Source organism: Mytilus edulis, chromosome 5, assembly GCF_963676685.1.
Source record: "Mytilus edulis chromosome 5, xbMytEdul2.2, whole genome shotgun sequence".
Taxonomy (NCBI): Eukaryota; Metazoa; Mollusca; class Bivalvia; order Mytilida; family Mytilidae; genus Mytilus; species Mytilus edulis.
Genome location: NC_092348.1, coordinates 15287746 through 15310622, shown reverse-complemented (window position 1 = coordinate 15310622; position 22877 = coordinate 15287746). Strand labels below are relative to the sequence as shown.

The 22877-nt window shown below is 32.0% G+C and overlaps 1 protein-coding gene across 1 annotated transcript in view; it reads right to left on the bottom strand.

Moving 5' to 3' along the window:
* Positions 1–22877, bottom strand: part of LOC139523060 (uncharacterized) — a 305106-nt gene that overhangs the window by 48874 nt on the left and 233355 nt on the right. The window contains exons 131-132 of the mRNA XM_071316817.1: positions 21522–21731; positions 9246–9449 (exon numbers count right to left, since the gene is read on the bottom strand). Coding sequence (XP_071172918.1) covers positions 9246–9449; positions 21522–21731 — 414 coding nt within the window. The remainder of the gene's footprint in view (positions 1–9245; positions 9450–21521; positions 21732–22877) is intronic.

Below are 22877 nucleotides of genomic sequence, written 5' to 3'. Positions count from 1 at the left end.
TTTTTTTACAGGTATAATATATCCTAACCAATCTTCTATATTAGTAATTACTACCATTGGAAGATTCTGTCTTAAATTAACAGATGCACAATTATGTCTACAAGATTTGAAGTCTTACTCTTAAATGACAAAAAATACAAAGAAAACTCAGTGTTTTTTGTGAAGGACGTTTGCTTATCTGTTTAAAACTTCCAAGATTTTTAAAAGACTATTATAAATTGATAGCATATGACTATAGAAACTAATACGTAATAAAATTCGGAAAAGAAAATTAAAAAAATGAATGCAGTATGCAATCAAATCTACATATCTATAGAAGAGTTAAACATCAAATTATTAAATTAACAAATGATAATGAAGATAAATTTTGGGATAAAAGTCGAAGGCTCAACAAAAATGGGGGGAAATATTAAAATTTCCCTATCGGTACTATCTATTGATTATAAAAAGCGTCTGTCCATGTTTGTTAAAAATCAAGGATGGGTTATAAATATAAGATATGTTTTAAAAACATTGACCTTAGATTGTATGTAATGTTAACTGGAAGAAAAACTCAGTCCATTTATAATATACGAAAAATAGGAAATGATTCTTTTACAAAATTTGTTTTAGATAATGTAGTTTTTTTTTTATCATAAACCACAGAGTGAATATTTGTGACGACACTGATGCCGACGACACCGACGACGGAATATGGGATTGGTTTGTCTAGCTTTTGCGACAAAAGTCGCAGGCTTCACAAAAATGAACATTCTTTCGACCCCATACTGTTAAATGATCGACAATCACAAAGATTGTCATTAACCATTTCAATTTGGAATGTATCGCATTGTTAAACTATAAATCTTAAAATATTATAATACTTATTAATGTGAAAAAAGAGGTATACCTTCAATTAAAATATCTCCAAAGAATGCTGTTCTTCGAATCATTGCAAAATTGAGAATGTATCATATTTCCATTCCATATGAAAGAAGTATTTGGATGCAAATAAACATCGAACTATTGATTAACTAGGAATGCACAATGGGGTTCAATTGATGGCTACAACTTAAAAATGTCCTAGTTAAGCAACGAAAAAGAATTTCCTTAAGAGTAAAACTAAATCATGGTTACGTCAGTTATTTTAGAAAGTGTTGATTTTAACCTTATCTTCACCATTTAATTGGTATAGAAACTTCAGTGTAATCAGCGAGACTCTGAAGGAGACAAAGAAAAAAACCCTTATAGAGAGCGTTTCAAAGGAACATATATACGGTAACAGCTAGTTTAAATATGAATACAACCAGTCCATTATATAAACACATTTATATAAAACAAATATTATTATGAAAAAAAATCTTATATCTACATGACAGTTTCACAGAACTTCATGCTTGAATCAAACACTTCTTTTTACAAAGTATGATTCGTCTTTTTGAAAAAAAATGTTAAGTTGCTGGCCCTTTCTGTCTTGGTTTAGGAGTTTCCTGTCTTTTCTTAAATCACCCTTCTTTTTTACCTGAATCAAAGAATAATACAATGTGTATAAATACAGCGAGGTAAGGTCTCTTAGAACTTAAATCAAATATTGAAAAGTTAAAAAAGATGCAATTCTATATACGACAAACAAAAACAATTTTTAAACTCTGGCTGTTTGACATTTTTAATGATGTGCATGACAATTGACTATATAAAATTTAGTTAAAAAGATTAAACGTACTCGGTGCTTTATAAATTTCTTTAAATTTTTAATGGCGTAATGCTTTCATATTTATCTCTATATAAGGGGTAAATGTTAATTAACATATAAATTTAATAACAATTGATGAGAATAATGTCGATGAAACGCGTCCACAGTACAAGAATATGGTTAACAAATCCCAGGTGTCTACATCTCAACACCCGAACGACATGTTTACGTTGTCTTAGAACTTTGAATACCACGAAATATAAGAAAAGAAGATGTGGTATGATTGCCAATGAGACCAAAATGACACAGAAATCAACAACTCTAGGTCACCGTACGACCTACAACAACGAGCAAAGCCCATGCTGCATAGTCAGCTATAAAAGCCCCCGAAATGACAATGTAAATCAATTCAAACGAGAAAAACTAACGGCCTTATTATTGTACAAAAGTCCTCCGATCTGTTATTTTATTAATTGTATCCTATTTTAATTGTGAGTTCACAGTTTGTTTATGCATGCATAACAGGACACACTTATCATGTCAACACATACACCTAGCCTTGCTCATGTTTTAGTTGATGCGATTCCTTTCTTTTTGCTTTTTTTACTTGATTTCGTAATTTTAGACCATATGTGAACCCTACATTTTTTAACATGTTAATGTATCTTTTCCAATTTAGGAATTTTGTCAGTCGTTTGTTGACCACATTGTTTGTTTTTCTAAATAATTCATTTTTATTTGTGTTGCTGATTGCTCTGCATTAAAGTAAATGGTTTGTTTTGCACTAAAAATAACACCGAATGACTTGATTGAAGATCGAGTCGAAGATCGAGTTTGACTACACAATTAAATTTTGTGTATGTTTAGATAAAAAATGCATGTACATACACCTACATGCATATTAATGTTTGTCTTTTTTATTTTTAGCCATGGTGTTGTCAGTTTATTTTCGATTTATGAGTTTGACCGTCCCTCTGGTATCTTTCGTCCCTCTTATATATATATATATATATATATACATATTGATTCAGTTGTGAGGGTACAACTTCGTGTTCTTCGTGTTTAGGTGCCGGAACGATATTTAAGGAGAAAGAAAATAACTTTTAAGGTCATAGTACGAGGTTATGAACAGTATTGAAATCTGCCGTATCTGGTAAATTATCGTTACTTTAAACCATAATATATCTTCGTAGAAACAATTTCCACATTTAAACAAAATCTCTTACTTATGATACTGGGAAGATCCTAAAACAAATTTTCCGTTTTATGTCGACAAACCCATGTAAGAAAGGACCGTCTCAAAGGAACATTTATAGAACCATAAAATTTATTACATGCTTGCAGATTCTTGAACAACATCTTGCATACTAAAACACATCATGCAGAAATGTACCTAATGTGGTCCCCTTTTAATTTGGAGTTTTTGCTACTATCAAAATTTAAAAAATTGTACTTATTTTATCGGAATCATTTGGTAATCCTTCCCATCTTCCACTTCTTTATGTAAATCTCTCCAGCGTTGGAGCACATTCAGCTAGCTGTGTTACCTTTACGGATGATTTCCAAAAATATATTCACATAGAAATTATTTCAAAGTTGAAAATTTGAAAAAAAATCCTCCAATGAAACGTTGCGCATGCAAAAAATGTATTAACAGGAATATACATATTATATACACGAAGCACTCATAGTACGGTGGCTTATATGTAGATTTGATATTAAAAGCAATGTCACGCAAAATAAAATCAACGAAAGGTCGGCACTGATTTAAAGTAGTGATTCCTCCATATATATAGGAAGATGTGGTACGAGTACAAATGAGGCAACTCTTCATCCAAGTAACAATTTATAAAAGTAAACTATTATAGGTCAAGGTACGGCCTAAAATAAGGAGCTTTGGCTCACACCGAACAGCAAGCTATACAGGGCCCCAAGAATTACTAGTGTAAAACCTTTCAAACGGGAAAACAAAAGGTCTAAATATATAAAAATGAAAAACGCGTAACACTTATGAACCACATAAACAGACGACAACTACTGAACATCAGATTCCTGACTTAACACAGATGCAAACAATTGCAGCGGTATTACACGTTTTAATGGTTCCAATCCTTCTCCCTTTCTAAAAAATATTATAGCATCACAACATAGTAAGACACACTATAAAATATCGATTGGAATGAATTAACTCAATCAAAAAACGTAGTTACATGAATTCACACCCAATGACGAATAAATGTGATATGTGATACATGTAAATACATATTTAATAAAAAAAAAAAAACATAAGGGATGATTAAAGTAAAAGCATAAAACCATTTTTAATAAAATTCTCAGTTTCAAAATAATAACCTTTTCAAAACACTAGTATATATTGAAAGGGGGTTTATAAAGGAATCATAAGACGAAACATATATATAGGTTAAAGTGCTTGTTTTCGAGATATAAGCCATTGCAATTTTGGCGGACAAATGTTCTCTCTTGACTTTTCATAGCTTTATCATTGACAAGTTAAAGATCTCCATAACTATTAAAAAATAATTAAAATTTTATAAGACTTTCACAGATGGCTTATCATTATACATGTAAAAGATTTTAAAAAAAAATGGGTGTCAATGAGCAAAATTTTTCAAGGCATTCAAATGGATAAAACCAGAGGATTCCGAAAATCGGACAAAAATTTCGAAACATGACAAGCGAACATCCTTAAGTATTCTTCGTTCTATATAATCTTCCTTTTTGGAATACCAAGAAATTTCTTGTATGTCAATAAAACTAATCTAAATCTTGGTATATGTGGGATGAATATCAACAATTAAACTATACAATTAGTGCTCGATAAAACTTCTTTTTCTTCATGTAAAGGTGCCGGAACGGTATTTAAGGAGAAAGAAAAATAATTTTGATGTTCATTGTACAAAGAAGTGACAATTTGTAGTAATTCCAAACAATCAAAGCTGGAATATAGACAAGATACATGTTAACATTAACCAAAAAGCATTACAAATAATTTCAACAGGTCAAATTAACAAGAAAGTATGATTTGAGAGTACTCGCTGTTACCGACAGCTAGTTAAAAGTCAAAACAATTAATACTAAAAAATCATGCATCGGAAACTTAATTCAACTGAAATACATCCAAGGGATTTAGTATTTTAACGTCATGGACAGTAAAAGAAGACATTACTTGTGTGCAAACGCGTAAAATTTATGATGTGAAATACAATTTTTAATAAGTTTCTTACCGTTACAGCCACATTTACTAATCACATATGTGTATCTATGAAAGAATTTAGTAATAAAGTCAACGGTACCAATTTTGTTGCACCAGATGCGCATTTCGACAAAATATGTCTCTTCAGTGATGCTCGTGGCCAAAATATTTGAAATCCAAAGCTTATATAAAAGATGAAGAGCTATAATCCAAAAGGTCCAAAAAGTATAGTCAAATTCGTGAAAGGAATCAGAGCTTTGCATGAGGGAGATACATTCCTTAATTTATAATAATTTCTAATATTTTGTAACAGCAAATTTAAATAACACAAAAAATCCGTATTTTCATGCTAGTAAAAGTTTTAAGTAATTTATGGTAACGAAATCCCTGACCTAATAATTTAGAAGTAATGCATTGATTACGTTCGTTAAAATCTATGACATCACTACACACACGGGCATACCGAACGAGTTGGGATATATAAACACCATATGATGGAGCCGAAGGAACATCACCGTCGAAAAAAGGAAAATTAACAATAGGGAATGAAAAATCGTCTCTTTTGTATTAAATTTTAGTATGGTGTTTCCGTTTAGAAATTGAAATTTCTAAATCTAGAAAAGGACAACTACTGCTGTTTATATTGGATTTAGTTAAAGTAAGTTCTTTTGGATAAATTTCGGTAGTATATTTAGAGAACTCTGGATTATTTAACGAAAAGATATCATCCAGATAACGGTAGGTATTGTTGAATGTATCAACAAAATGCAACAATGACGTGTCTTTACTGAGTTTGGTTATAAACTGAGATTCATAGCAATACAGAAATAAAAAGGCTATTGAAAGGGCACAGGTAGTGGCCATAGGAGTACCTACTACTTGTCGATACACTTTATTATCGAAACGTACATATATGTTATCAAGGAGAACATTTAGAGCTTTAATCATAACTTCACATTTCCAGGAAGTGTAGTAGCATACTTTCCTTTTTCGTTAAAGAAAAATGCTTTAAACGAGTTACAGCAAATAAATTTGCATTGAGATTTTCCAAAAGACCTTTCTATCAATATGAAAACTTTTTCTTGATTAGATTGTGTGGAAGTGTAGTGTAGAGAGTAGACAAATTATCACTGTCAACAGAATTAAAATGACTATCAAAAGCATGTATTTTATCTAAAACCTCTTAAGAATTTTTAACACTCCAAAAATAATTAATAACATTATTTTCATCAGTTTTTTACAAAAGTTAATAACAAATTCTTTGATTGTAGTAAATAAACTCATCGTAGATACTAGTACTGAAATTTCATATATACGCCAGAGAGGTAGTAAGAAGCACTGATAGATAAGTAGTAGAACAGTTACTAGATGCGGAGATGAAACGGAATTCGAATGGGTTTTTTTTGGTGTAATTTCGGTAACCAGTACATAGCAGGGACTTTCAAATGTTCGGAAGAGGCTTTAAGCTTTGTAGTGACAGTAATGTGCTTGTTAACAATTTAACTCTCTGAATGTAGAGGAAGTGATAATATCGTTTTGAAGAACTTCCGTGTAGTATATGCGTCACACCACCAATACATTATTGGCTGCCTTGTCTGCCGGTACGAACACAAACAGCTTTGCGAGTACTTGAAGTTTATTTTTCATTCTAGAAATTAGAATATCATGGACCCTATTATTTATTTCAGAATTGTTTCAAAATGAGATATTCGAATATGAACAGTATTCAAAATTTTATTCAAATAACTGTCTAAGAGGAATTCGAATGTTTTTTTTGGGTGTAATTTCGGTAACCAGTTCATAGCAGGGACTTTCAAATGTTCGGAAGAGGCTTTAAGCTTGGTAGTTGCAGTGATATGCTTGTTAACAATTTAACTCTCTGAGTGTAGAGGAATTGATATTATCGTTTTGAAGAACTTCCGTGTAGTATAAAATTAATCTAACATGAAAAACGTGAAATCAGTCTATGTGCATACCCATGTATGCATGATACAGGCCCATTTTACATAATCAAAACTGTATGAATTTCATAGATTTTAACCTGGTCTTTCAAAAGAATTCTCGCTGTCTGAAAAGAGCTACAGTGGCTTTATAAAAGTTTTCAATTTTCACTGCCAAAAAAAACAGCATTTTTACGGTGTTGTCTCCCCTTACAAAATGTATATTTAATCTAATTTTTAATCTAATTTTAAACATTCAACCTATTTTAATTGAAGCTAATTATCTAGTTTTTACAAACAAATACAAAAAACATGATACTTTCACCAATTATGTAAATAAAAAGGGATTTCCCTTCATGGTTATTTTTAGTCGGGGAATAACCCCTAGTTTTTTTTCTTCTTACGAAACTGTTAGCATCCTTTTAAGATACAATGCTATTTTCAGTGTTTGGTACAGGTTGTCTGTCACTGTGCACAACAGTTAAACATAGAACTGAAGGTCAGAAAACACTGTCAAACATCCAAACGTACTATCTACACTGATCTGTTTCATACTTGTTTGAACTCTAAATAAATTTGATTAATCAAAGGAGTATGTATATAATTTTAAACATATTTTACTCTTCCATAGCATTGGTAGGGGACAACAAAAATTTTCTATAGAAACACTATGGCATATTTGTTAGTTATATTACTGCAGATTTGTCAATATCATGTGTCCATATTGAAATTGTTTGTGTGAAAACTAGCAGATATTTAAAACTAAACAGATTGGCGTCGAAACATGCCTTTTTTTTTTATAAATACCCGAGGCCATTAGTTTTCTCGTCTTAAATGTTACATATTTGTCATTTCATGACCTTATATAGCTTACTATTTAGTATTGTTTTGTTTTTCTTAATTGTTGAAGGACGTACGTAGACCTATAGTTGTTAACTTTTATGTCTTTGATTGAAATATAGTTCCCTGCAAATGTTTGGGAGTTACTCTCGAGATGCTCACATTGACGTAATAGTTAAAATAGCCTGCAGAAAAAATGGAAACAGCTCTTTGTAAGAACCAGGCAGAGTGCGATATATGAAGGTTTCCAGATTTTATCTATAATTGGCCTAGTAGAAGCAGTAAATGAATACTGCTCAAAAAATAATTTTGAGTGGGAAAATATAAGTGGTAGCCATTGTAACGGACACTCTATTTTTTTGGTTGTTAAGTTTAAAAAAATCTTTCTAAAATCAACTAAATCAACATAATTCAGAGCCTGATTATGAATAGAATCATGCATTTTTCATTAATGATCATATGTAATATTACGATATTGTGATAATTAAGTAATTAAAAAAATTTAAAAAGCACATTAATACAAGAAAGATTTCATAACTTGTGATTTGTTATTCATTGTCTAAATACTGGATGCAACATTTCAAATAAACATATTCCAAAGTAAATTGTTTAAGCTCCATGATAGTTTGAACATTAAAGCTCAATATTCAGGCTGTAATCAACAGTTTTTTTCTATGTGCCATCTTTTGAGGGACAAATTATAAATGACCCTTAGTGGGAGTGTAGTTAATAAGGATACTTGTATAAGACTAGTTATCACTGGAATCAAAATTTTCTCTCGTTTATAATGAAATTGAAATTAAATAAAGTTTACTTTTAATATACTATAAAAGTTTTATTTAGAGAAAAATAGGAAATTAATGCCTAATCTGAACATGAAAAACCTTAAATCAGGCTATGTGCATACCCATGTAGGCATGATACAGGCCCATTTTACATAATCAAAACTGTATGAATTTCATAGATTTTAACCTGGTTTTTTTTCATAAAATTTTTCGCTACAGGGTTAATTCGCTGTCTGAAAAGAGCTACAGTGGCTTCACAAAAGTTTTCAATTTTCACTGCCAAAAAAACAGCATTTTCACAGTGTTGTCTCCCCTTACAACATGTATATTTAATCTAATTTTTAATCAAATTTTAATTATTCAACCTATTTCAATTGAAGTTAATTAAGGGGGTACCCAACACTATACCCCAAAAAAAGCCAGTTGTTTAATTTTTCTTAATTTTTTGTTCATTGATAAACTAGGCCAATCTAAATATTTTGTAAAAACTTAAAAAGATTTGAACCATAGGTTTAAAAGTTTTGGCAACTCAAATATGGCATCTTTTACATGCTAGTATCGGCCAAATTTGAAAGTTTCTGAAATATGGGTATAAGGTTAAATATGTTATTTAAAAAAAAAATTAATCTTAAATTCATTAATTGACAATTACAAAGTTAATAATGTTAACTGAGGCGAATATTAAAAAAAATATGCCAACAATTTTAAAATTATAAATCATTCGTAACCTATTTTACATTACTGTTAAAAGCATACAACCAGATAGATATTCAAATAAATCTTTAAATGTTTACCTGTATAGCCTAGCACTTGAACTTCTGCCAAACTAAGATACCATTTTCCCCTTTTCAAAATTGTCACATAGCGGCCTGAGATCGGAGTTTTGCATGCTAACATTATGACTTGTCCAGTTTTACCAGGTCCTTTAAAATTACTACAATGTTTCATTTTATTGTGATTTAGTCCAACTTTAACCTCTATATTCTTCAGCCGATGCCCTGAAAAGATATCAATATCAAGAGTATATACATTGTTCTTCAATCTTCAATCAGTCTGTGTCAATCATCATATCACCGATTGTATTCAAAATAGTTAGTACATTCTTTGTATTGACACAAATTTTAATTCAAAACAAATTTTTCTTTTTTTTGCTTCGAATCACGGTGCGGAGCTATTAGTTTCAGTAGACGTACACACCATCTTAAAATATTTACTGATCACTGATTGGTTACTTTGTGATGCGGCTGAGAATCAGCAACAGCCATTGGTTTAAGGGAGATAAAGAATTACAGACTTGTTCTCGTTCAGGATAAGTCATTAAAAGCCGGAAAATTAACTATGTGTATATCAGTTCCGATCAACTGTCATTAATTCATGTTCGTTTTATTATGCATATATTGCACACTGAAATTCAATATTGAAATATCAATTATCAATACACGTTTATTTGTTTTGTCAATCTGCAATATGCACGATTTGTTCTACTAAACAATGTTCCTATACAACGTTTTAAAAAAACATTATCTGTATTTTAAAACTTCTCCTAATCAGGCACACCTCCAGAGAGGCACATTTATAACGAACACTCTCAAAGTAAATCCATTTTATATCAATCAACTATCTAAAAATACCACATGCACACATATAACATTAAATTAGGGCAGAGCGAAGCAGTCCACAGCTTTTAAGAAAGCTAAAACTTGCTTATTATTATATACATCTCATTAGTGTTCATCAACAGGAAGATCAAAATAAGATTCTACAATCTATTCGATCATCAGGTTATGATGTGGTTGATTTCTCCTATAGTCCAGTCAAACTAAGATTTAACTTCAAACTAATTGCAACAGAAAATGTTTTAGTTCTAATCTATAGCATTATGCCCTTTATATACACAGAAAAAAGTCCCATAAAATCTAACTTGAGGAAAACTCAAAATCAGCATTTTTAATTTCCTATTGAAATTAACATTCGAAGGGGAGATAACTCTTGCAAAAATGAGTCTTTTTTGTTCAGTTTTTGGTTGTTTTTCTTGAAATTTATGTAAAGTATGATACTTTGATGGGGTTATAAGTTTGTATTTGACTAAATTATATAACCTTCTGCTCATGGAATGTACAACACCGAAGTGTTATGGGTACTTATATTTTTTTCGTGCATTTTTCATTAAGGAAATTGCAAATTTGAAGCTTTGTAACCATTTTGAAAAAATAATGTGAAAATTTGGTATTGTTTATATCTGTATATTATATTTTTTTCAGCAACTTACTTATCTAAAGAAACTTTAAACCACAAAAAGAAGAATACATGCTTAATTATTTTTTGTTAAATTTGAGATTCTTTACCTTGACATGTTGACAAATTAAATAAACGGTCAACTAATGAATTACGAAATCTAGATTATAGCTTGATAAAATATATGAAAACACTTTTAGAGTTGTTTTTATTATACTCTAAAGACTGCTTAATGAACAAGAATCAATACATTCTGATTAATAGAAGCGGTAAAGTTATAATTTTGTATCAATTTTTATTGATATTTCTGCCTTTTTTGCAAGAGTTATCTCCCTGTTCAGTGCAAATCTCCATAGATATTTTAAATATTGATTTTTTTGGGTCTTGCTCAATTAAGATTTTATGGGACTTTTTTCTGTGTATATTTGGAGTATAATGCTAATGATTAAAACTTAAAAATCTTCTGTTGCAATTACTTTCGGGTTAGGGTCAAATTAATGCTAGATTGACTGGACTACTATGTTTGCCTGAAAAGATATCAATATGAAGAGTATAGACATTGTTCTTCACTCTTCAATCCGTCTGTGTCAATCCTCATATCACCGATTGTATACAAAAAAAGTTAGTACACACTTAGTAATCAAACACTTTTCAGCATCGAAGATGTTTTTATTCAAAAACAAATTTTATTTTGTTTTTCGTAAGGTATATACCCGGTACATATAATTAGTCTTCATCAAGTGGAAGATCAAAACCAGATTCTAAAAAACTCCACTCGATCACCAGGTTATAATCTAGTTGATTTCTTCTATGTGTTATTTGAAAAATAGATATACTTAAAAAACAATCTGGATTAAACAGGGACAGTTTTCAGAATGAAGGCTGAAGAGGTACGATCCCCTAAAGATCAATTTGATTTGCTCTCTAGAAAAAAAGCAATAGTAGGGTACATGCTTGGTTTTTGGCCAAAAAATCTAAATAATTGAATTACATCTTCGAAGTGCACGTGTGAGGGCAACGAAAATGTTAAATTTGGCTTTATATTAAACTGCATATTAAATCTGAATCAATATTTACGATGTAATAGATGCACATTTTGAGACACTTAACATTTTGTTCGTTTAACTGTTTGTATCCTAAAAGTTATAAACTTCGAAGGTATGAGATTTTACTACAGAACTCTTATAACAGTTTTATTCCTGTTTAACTCCCAGTAAAGGTCTTTTTCCTTCTAAAAAAAAGACCAGCTACACACGTGCACCGATATAAATTGTCATTAAAAAAATACAACTGGTGAGACACGGATCAATACAAAACAGTGGTGCATGCATAGGGCTAAGGTCGTTACATGCCAGATCTGCCAAAACATTACTAAATTTAGTCGAATAAACTCATCATAGATACCAGAATTAAATTTTGTATTAACGCCAGACGCGAAATTCGTACACAAAAAAAATCATCAATGACGCTTGAATCCATGAAAGTTAAAAAGGCCTAATAAAGTACAAAGTTTAAAAGTTGAGGAACATAATTCCTAAAAGTTTTGCCAAATACGGCTAAGGTAATCTATTCTTGAGGTAGAAAAGCCTAACTATCGTACGATTGCTCATTCAAATCGTCATACATGACATCATTGCTGTGGTTATATGTCAGAGCTTAAGAATTTGATATATATATTAAATAATTTACAATTTCTATCTTTCATGAAATTAACACTTGAATTGCGAAAATTAGATAACATGGAATTTTAGGACAAAAAAATTCCCTTCCTATATCAGAAGAGTGTAATTTTCTTTTTGAGAAATAATTGAAAAGTCACATTCAACAAGTTACTTTCAGAAAAGTCAAATTTGATTGAACATCGATTGATTTCTTGTTAGTTATATAACATCCGTTCGAAAATATTTCAGGCATATTCCAGACACATACATTTCAGCATTTAAAGAACAGTCAGAGAGTTAGCTCTAATACCCGTCCCCAATATTAATTTTGATTAAAGACAGTCATATCGTCTTATCAAAATAATTTCTAAGCATGAATGAGTTTGACTGTCGATAAAGTGACCAGTGAAAATCAACAGGTATCTTCCTCTTTATTCACTTCATCTATATGGCCCCATATTCAAGAAAGGTTTTAATTTCATATACTAGATCCTGAAACCGCTTTTCAAATTTTATTCCTTTTTTAGTATCTTGTTTTTCTTGACATTAGACAGTGTGACCTCAAAAACAAAATAGATCGTACTTTTATTAAATGTGACTATTTTTCTTGGAAAAGTTATAACAAGGCTTCAGCTAGAAAATTGTTATTCCAAGACAGTATTTGAATAAATCTCATTATATTCTGAAATTTAACACAATTTTGAAAGTGTGATTTTTTTTTTTTAAGAAATGATTATTTATTACATGATATAAAGTGTTTTTTTCTAAAGATATAGACACATTTATCAAGGTCCGACGTCAAAAACGTGTGCGCTGCCATTACTACGTCACGTGGTACGTCAGCCATAACAGTAGTGAAATAACGTACGTTGTGACGTTGCATCAATAACAACATTATCGATCCGTTGTTTACATTTTTATTTTTTCTTTAACTAATTAATGGATAGTGGGAAAAAAGTATAAAAAAGTTGGTGGAAGTTCTTGTGCAGTGAATGGTTGCTGTAATAACCGTCGAAAATTAAATTTATGGAAAGAATCAATGTGTGAAATACACGGACAATTTCACGAAGACTGTGCATTTTTAATTTCATATAAATTTCATCTAATGCCGTCGGATGGTCAAATTAGAGCAGAATGGACGAAGGCAATGAATAGAAAAACTTTGCCGAAAACAGTTTTCGTTTGCTCGGAACATTTTCTAGATGGATTGCCGACGGAAAGAAATCCATTTCCAAAACTTAAAATGGGTTATGAAAGGAAAGTTACACCTGGTCGGCGCAAAATTCATAAACATGATATAGATGTTAAAAAACGTAAATTGATTGACTGTGATGATGACAATTCAGACTTTGAAGAGCTGGATTTAAGTCTTTAAGTAACTGACCAATCTTTGCCCGAAGCCGTCTGTAGTTTTAACGTTGTCAACCCGACTTCATCATGTGCGTCAACACAATATGAAGAAACTGACTTTGTACTGCACAACGACCATTCATATGCACACGCATGGACTGACTTACAGGATAAATTTGCCCAAACAACCTTACATTAACCGAGGAGAAAGGAGTGCGAATAAAATTAGATGTAGGTACTATGTCAGCTACCCGACATATTGTGACTGATAGTGACTCCTTACTTTATACTGGTGTGACTAAGGAAGTTTTTTTTTCACTTTGGTCGAGTGTATGTCCCAGTTTAACACTTTCAGCTTTCAACTCGATATTGCCGATCAAATAATGTTAGTTTTAATGAGGTTAAAACTTAACTTGATATTTCAAGATCTAGGCCGTAGGTTTGGAATTTCTGATAGCCTAGCATGCAAAATGTTCAACTCTTAGATCCCATTGTTGGCAGATAAGTTGAAAGGTCTTATAATTTGGCTTCCAAGGGAAACATTAAGAGACTGCTGCCCAGAATCTTTCAGAGAAAACTACCATCGAACAACGTGCATAATAGATTGTGCTGAGACATTTATCCAAAGACCTACTAATTTGAAAAGTCGGGGCGAGACATATAGCAACTATAAATCTCACAATACGGCTAAGTACATGGTAGGGATATCTTCGCATGGACAAATAATGTTTATATCAAAAGCGTTTGTTGGACGTGCAAGTGACACATTTATTGTTGAAAAAAGTGGTTTCCTTGATTACCTGTTACCTGGTGTTGAAATATTGGCCGGTAGAGGCTTTACAATAGAGGATTTACTTTACCCCGAAGGGTTAAACTTAATATTCCGTCCTTTACTTAGGGTAAGCCACAATTGAGTGCTGAGGATGTCACTTCTACACGAAGGATTGCACGTGTAAGAATCCACGTAGAAAGAGCAATCAGGCGACTGAAAGTGTTTAAAATCTTGAGTGGTACAGTACCTGTGTCTTCACTAAAACTTTTTGACGACATTCTTATTGTTTGTTCTGCACTTGTGAAATTAAAATATGATCTCATTCGAGATACATGTACAGAGGAAGACACTGAATGAATTATATCAAACCCAATGTTGTACCGTCCGTATATAATTTTCTAGTAAATATGAATTTGTTTAATTAAAAAATGTAATTGTATTGTTTTGTTTTTTGTGTATACATTTGTAGATATAGTAACATGTACTACAAATGACTAGTGTACCAAACATTTTTAAAAAGATGCATATATGTACTGTGTAATATGTACCAAATAAAACAACCGCTGTGTGGATAAATTTCAACTACAATATTCTCACCACAAGACACCTAAGATATTTATGACATAACATGGCATAATAAAATGTTTCTTCATAAACCAATACTTCCGACATCAACCCATTTTAAATATCAACACTGTGCAAACATTGTGTATCATTTGATCCCCAAGATAAACATTATTGATCTACATGTATATTCGAACATACTCAATTATCAATGGAGAAACAAAATGCCATGATTTTAAAATTGCAATTTGTATGAAGACAAATGGAAGAATAGGCATCTATCCTCTTAGAAGATGCAAATTTTGCATTGTTCAAGAATTTATGATACAATGAATTGACTAGTGTTTAGTTGATTAATTGATTGTTGGTTGGTTGCTTAACGTTCAGTGGCAAATACTTCGTGCATATCGGGATGATACATGTAGCTTGATAGGTATCTTTAGTTGTGTTTAGTAGATTCGGGGTAGTTCACATTAGAAACTTGACTACTGTAAAATCAAATATTAATTAATGTTTTTATTTTTTTCCAAAACATTATTGATTTTTAAAGTGTTCAATTTTAAGATTTACATACATGTATATTTAATATTGAAATTTAACATGACAAGAATGAATGCACTAACTAATTTCTGAATTTACAGTATTAAATGATTTTCATGATTATATTGGCAACAAGAACACTTTGAGGAGGTTCATATATATTTTTTTTAATTCTGAGGATTTTTTAAATAATAAACAATCATAGCGTAGTATGATACATGTAAATAAATATGAATGTTGTATCTACATTATACATTTACATTATTTATGTATGTGCCTGTCCCAAGTCAGGAGCCTGTAATTCAGTGGTTGTTGTTTGTTTATGCGTTACTTATTTGTTTTTCGTTCATTTTCTTATATAAATAAGGCCGTTAGTTTTCTCGTTTGAATTGTTTTACATTGTCATATCGGGGCCTTTTATAGCTGACTATGCGGTATGGGCTTTGTTCATTGTTGAAGGCCGTACAGTGACCTATAGTTGTTGATATCTGTGTCATTTTGGTTTCTTGTGGACAGTTGTCTCGTTGACAATCATACCACATCTTCTTGTTTATATATATAATTCAAGCAACATAAAGAAAAGAACTTGGTATTAATGTTCTACTTGATTAGTAAACATAATGAAAATACTAAATGACTTTTAATATTATAATCCTAATGAAATGTGTATGATATCACAATCGCATAAATTTTATAAAAGCTTTGCTAAAAACTAATCTATCATCTTCAATTTCATCAACAATAATATTCATCATTTTCTTGTAATAAAATGTGCGCAGTCTAGCAACATGCTCACATACATATTGTTCATCATATAGTACTTCAATGAACTGAAATTCATCAGGATTTAGCCAAATTAAAAGTTTACATTTTCTTAGTCCAGTGCAAAACATAGTTAACTGAATTAGCATAAAAAATCCTCGATTCCCTTTCACTTTTAAAACTAAAATACCATTGTTATTCATATGAACATCATATTTTTGACCTGTGAATAGTTCATTCAATGTTGTCCACTTGGCAGAAGGTACAGGACTTTTAATTTCCAGCAATGTGTCGTCATTTAAAATGCCATCCGGACTTGCAGATAGCCAGTTCTCTTCTGATGATACGTATGTTCCCTTTTCAACGACACGGTATCCATTTGTCAATAAATACTCCTTAGCTGCAGATTGACCTTCTTGGCCGTGCTTTGTAAATTTATTACCTACAAACTTTGGATGAAGATGTTCACGAATAAAGTTTGTACAGTCTGTAGTTTCAAAAAGTCTTCCAAATCGAGATCGGCCTCTGGAAGCTTTGATGACCTTCTTTCTCATCTGCATCATCCGTTAGGGTTACATTACATTAGAACTATTCTTTTTTCACTGCCGGTTAATTTTCTAAAATGTTTGAGAGATTATGCACTTGACAAAGGAGGTACTAATACATTTTCACCAATATACAGACTTGTCAGTATAATTTGTGATGTAGTTCTTTTCCGTCTCTTTAAACCAGTAAGATCGGAACCTTTACATGAGGAAAAGAGGAAATTCCTTCCTGTTCACTTTAACAATAGAGGAATTGATGCAATCAACATCAGCAACGTTCTACATCACAAGGAAGTAACATCTAAAATTCCTATTTATTTTCAAAATCAGTCTGTTCCTATTGTATCCTACAGTTACACCAAAACCATTGCACCCAAAATATTTAACTATAAACAAGCATTACAGGACCTTGATTTAGTACAATACCTAAATAAACCTCTGACATGTGACTGTTCCAACTCGCCTTACAATTACAGCCCCTCTGGCCATGTTATTACTGGGGATCTAAACATAATTCAACATGAAAATCTCCGAAAGGTGATTTCTCGTGGTCCTAAGTTTAGAGAACCCCAACACATCAATTGGAACCATAACTTCAAAATAATTATGGATTCCATTGAGAAATACGCCAGAGCATGGGCTAAGCGAGAAGAAGTGCAACTGGACACTTTGTCAGAATGGGTCAAAACAATCAGGTCTCTGATAAAACGTCGCATTCATAAGTTGAAAAATTGTGTGAATGATCGACCTAAGTCCATTTTCAGTGACAAAGAGGCTGTGAAATGTCTATCATCTCTTCAAGATAAGTATGTTGTTGTTCCTGCGGACAAAGCTTCAAATAATATTGTCTTTGTATGTAAATCGTATTACTACGAGTGTCTTATAAAAGAATTAGGAATAAATGAACACTCAGGGAATCCCACATACAAAAACATATCATTTGACAAGGATGAGATTTTGGCGAATCATAAGTCCTTCATGGCTTCTATGAACATTGCATTGAACAACAAATCGGAGGAATTACCTTGTTTGTATTGGATACCTAAACTTCACAAAATTCCGTACAAACAACGGTACATTGCCGGCTCATCTGCTTGTTCTACTAAAGAATTGTCCATTAGATTGACTAAAATTCTGTCCGCAGTTAAAGAGGGTCTTCAGATATACTGTGAAACTGTTTACTCACGTAGTGGTATTAACGATATGTGGATTCTGAAAAACTCTAAAGAACTTCTGGATAATTTTAAATCTCGGTCTTTTTCTGAAATTAGTTCTATTAAAACTTTTGATTTTTCAACCTTGTATACAACCATTCCCCATGTGAAATTGAAAACCCGTCTAAAAGAAATAATTCACAATGCTTTTCATCATAAAAATGGTAGCATACGCTATAAATTTATCACTTTGGGATACCATAAGGCATATTTTGTTAATAAGGAACAAAAGGGTAAAACATACTACACAGAGGAACAAGTGATCAGTATGCTGGAGTTTCTTATTGACAACATATTTGTTGAATTTGGAGGTAGACTTTTTCAACAAATTGTCGGCATTCCTATGAGAACGAACTGTGCGCCTCTCCTTGCCGACCTCTTCTTATTTTCATATGAATCGGAGTTCCTTCAGACACTTGTCAAAAACAAGAAGATCAAAGAAGCCAGGTTATTTAATTTCACTTTCAGATATATTGATGATGTTCTTTCCATTAACAATCCGAACTTTTCTGATTGGATTCCATTAATATACCCACCAGAACTAGAAATTAAAGAGACCACAGACACGGCTTCCTCTGCCTCATTTTTAGACTTATACCTCGAATTTGACATACACAGTCATCTCAGTACCAGAATCTATGACAAACGAGACGATTTTAATTTTGAAATTATCAATTTCCCCCACCTTAGTAGTAATATACCAACTTCACCTGCATATGGAATGTACATTTCCCAACTTATTAGGTATTCAAGAGCTTGCAGCTCCTATTCAGACTTTGTAAAACGTCACCAGTGTCTGAGCAGAAAATTGATGAACCAGGGGTATGTCAAAGAACGTCTCGTCCTTTTTCTAAAAAAGTTCATCGGAAGATACCCAGAACTTGTTGATAAATATTCCGTATCAACTTCACAAATAATACAAGATGGTCTTGAAGTATAGATTTTGCGTACTGACGTTTGTTATCATCTTAATTACGTATTATAGTATTCTTTTATATGTCTTTTTTTAGATATTCATTTGAAGTGACTCTGTGGTTACGTAAAACCACATACTTTGAACGGCAAAATTATTTCATTTATTGATATTACTTTTACTTAAGGATCTTGACATACTATGAATGACTAAACTATTTTATTCAATAAGACTACTTTTTCTGTTTAGTCTGTTTTTTATGATATACATTTGACGTGAAACTGTACTTATGTATCCCGTCATACTTTGAACCACACCATTATTTTATTTATTATTATTACTTTTACTGTTAAATCTGGTTTTTGTTATATCTACTTTTCACCAGTGTCGCTAACGACGAACGCAGGTTTAACAACCGCTCGACCCCATCTGTCACTACAATCCGTCCGAAAGACGTTGAGTAGACAGTTTTCACGTGAGTCTGCATTTATGTATGCCGTCATACGACAAAATTATTTTTATGTCTACCTGTGCGAATTTCAAACGCGCAATTTTACACCAGTAATGAAAACCTTCTATCATTTATGGGTAGACTTTACATAGATAAATTCAGCCGTATTTGACGTGAAACTGTACTTATGTGTCCCGTCATACTTTGAACCACACCATTATTTTATTTATTATTTTTACTGTAAGTCTGCTTTTTGTTATATCTACTTTACGTGAGTCTGCATTTATGTATGCCGTCATACGACAAAATTATTTTTATGTCTACCTGTGCGAATTTCAAACGCGCAATTTTACACCAGTAATGAAAACCTTCTTTCATTTATGGGTAGACTTTACATAGATAAATTCAGCCGTATAAGAAAAGCAAAATGAGAATGTTAAATTTGATGTATGCCTTTTTGTGCTACTTTGTTACATTTGTTGTTTATGTAGTGATATTAAGATAATAACACAATATTGACTGTTGTACCCCTATTTTTGACATTTTTGCTCTTTGAGTATGTTTGTTTTGTTCATGCATCGTTGACAATGTAATGGAATTTGATGCGACTGTCATACAAGTGAGAGGTTTAGCTAGCTATAAAACCAGGTTCAATCCACCATTTTCTACATTAGACAATGCCTGTACCAAGTCAGGAATATGACAGTTGTTATCCATTCGTTTGATGTGTTTGGACTTTTGATTTTGCCTTTTGATTTTTGATTTTCCTTTTTGAATTTTCCTCGGAGTTCAGTTTTTTTGTGTTTTTACTTTTTCCTTAATCGGAACTTTGCTTGCACTGCTTGCAGTTATTCTAATTTTTCTTGCGTCTTTCCACAGAACACCCTTGCTCTGGTTAATAGTGTCAGTTTGTAATTTTACAGTACGGGCCAAGTCGACAGCAAGATATTTAGAATAAAAGGATGAGCACCTTTGACAAGAACTTAATGAATCATGTTCACCATGGTCTTTAGGAATGTTCTCCTTAGCGACTGGTTTGCTGACGAAACTTTTATTAATTGTTGTTTCTTTTAGTTTGAACAAGGGTAGAAGGGGAGACTGTTCTACAGCTGTTCTAAGTTCTTGGGAAGAATAATACATTGGTGTGTCACGAACACCTGGAGCATTTACATTTATTTCTTCAAGTAAACTTTCACCCTGTTTTGGTTTTTTGAACACTATGTTTGACAAAGGCCTTGGCTCAATGTTTCTCTTGGTACCTCTATTCCACATGGCATTATCATATGTACAGCTAGCACCAGTCATGCTATTCCTGACTGCATGTTCAACCTTCCAAGCACTGCACCTACATGACTACAGGATAGCCCTTGCCCTGCCATACAAGTACACCATCCTTGTTCAACGGTTCCGTCCATAGAACAAATTACATAGGCTTCGTTCACCCGACTAACTGTCTGGGAAGCACGAACGTCTGCTTTCAAATACATTCTAGCATCCGAGAGAATGTTATGCAAAACTTTGTCAACATTACCGCTCTGAAAAAAGTTGTAGCTTTGGAGACTTTTGAAGTTTTTCATTTCTGCACCATCCACGGCTTTTGACGATATCAAATAATTAAAAATGTCCCCGTACATGATGTTTGGCCACTTTCTCCTGTCGTCAATCCAATTTAATTCTGAGGGCATTGATCTTTTCACCTAAGTAGTCATAATACAATAATAATCCAACAGTTTTTATGCACTGATTCGCTATGTTTACAATTTCTTTCACTTATGCAATGGCGGACTGCTATCGTGACGTGCAAGTGGCAGTTATCTTATCGAAGGGCGATAATTGAATAAATCCGAGCGGATTATTTATTATATGACATAAAAAAAAACTTCTAAAGATATGAAATCAGTACTTAACTTAAATCAATTGAGTTGATAGTTTAATGATTAACATATTATCATATAAACGTGTATATTATAGTTCAACATAAAAATTAAAAGTTAACACTCTTACCTAACACAAATCAATTCATTTTGAATCTAATTATTAATGTATTTTTTCTGACTCCTTACCACAGCAATCTTTTCTGTTAATAATATTGATCTGTTTTACGTGGACAGTTTTACCCAAATCAACAGTCCAATATGGATTTCTTGAGGCTACTGTGAGTGTAAATGTGTTTTCATTTCCATCAACTGCCCATGAAGGAATATATTTTTTGTTACCGCTTGAATAGTGTGTTCTAGTCTGCCATGCGTGTCTTCCAAGGGCATAGTTATGTTCTGTAGAAAATTAATACATTTACAAATTAACATATGCATATATACTCCAGTTGATACAATATTCCAGAATTTGTATTTCCTATCATGATTTCCACGATAGAAAGTTGCTGCTCACAAGAAAGCTATACAACCAAGAGATCAATTGGTAATGTTGAAATCCCCCCTTTGCAAAGTTTACGATCGCCATCAAGAATTTGGGGATTGTCATGAAATATCTGATTCACAAATGACGATTGATATGTTTGGCTTGTCATAACCTTATCCCGTCCTCCTTTCACAGTATGTGACCTACCGGATTAGCCTTATCACCGGTTTTGCATTGACATGAGCAGCACAACGGGTGCCACATGTGGTGCAGATTATGTCTATCATTCGGGCGCCTGTTATTCCAACATTTATTTGTTGGGCTCGTTATTCAGTTTAGTCTTTTAGTGTTTTTTTTATGTTGTATGTCTTTTAATCGTTTTTTGATTTTTTGCTATGACATTGTCAATTTTAGTGTCCCTTTGATATCTTTCGCCTCTGTTTTTTTTTTACCAAAACACAAGCTAAATCAATGAATAATGTTATGTCAGATTTTGGGTACTTTGACGTTATATCCATCAACTGCGTAACGGATTATTTTATTTAAATTAATAAAAAAAACCATGCAATTATGTTGACATTGTTGTCGTTGTTACGCTAAATGTGATAACCAAACATTAAAAAAAACCCATGGAAATGTCACAATAAAAATTTTATCCATTTTGGTATTTTTTTTGCAAACTTATTTTTATTCTGTTATTTCTTTTGAAAACTAAACAAATGACTACTTGGTAAAAACACTCAATAATGTTGGCTGGCCTCTAAAAACATGTGTTGCTAGTTCTGTCTTACTATGTTTTATATATGTTTTTCTATTTGCTTACTTCAATTTTTTAACTCGTGTACAATATATTAGTTTTCAATACAAAATAGCGGTAAAATGTATTACCGTAAGCAGGCCTAACAAAACATGTATTGATAGGTCTGTCTCCTATGTGGTTCATATTTATTTCTTCTTGCCCTCTTCAATTTTTAACGTGTGACCAATATTGTCTTTTGTAATACAGAAAAAAAACTAGTTATAATAGCAGTTAGTTGATCCTATGATAGAAACTAGTATCT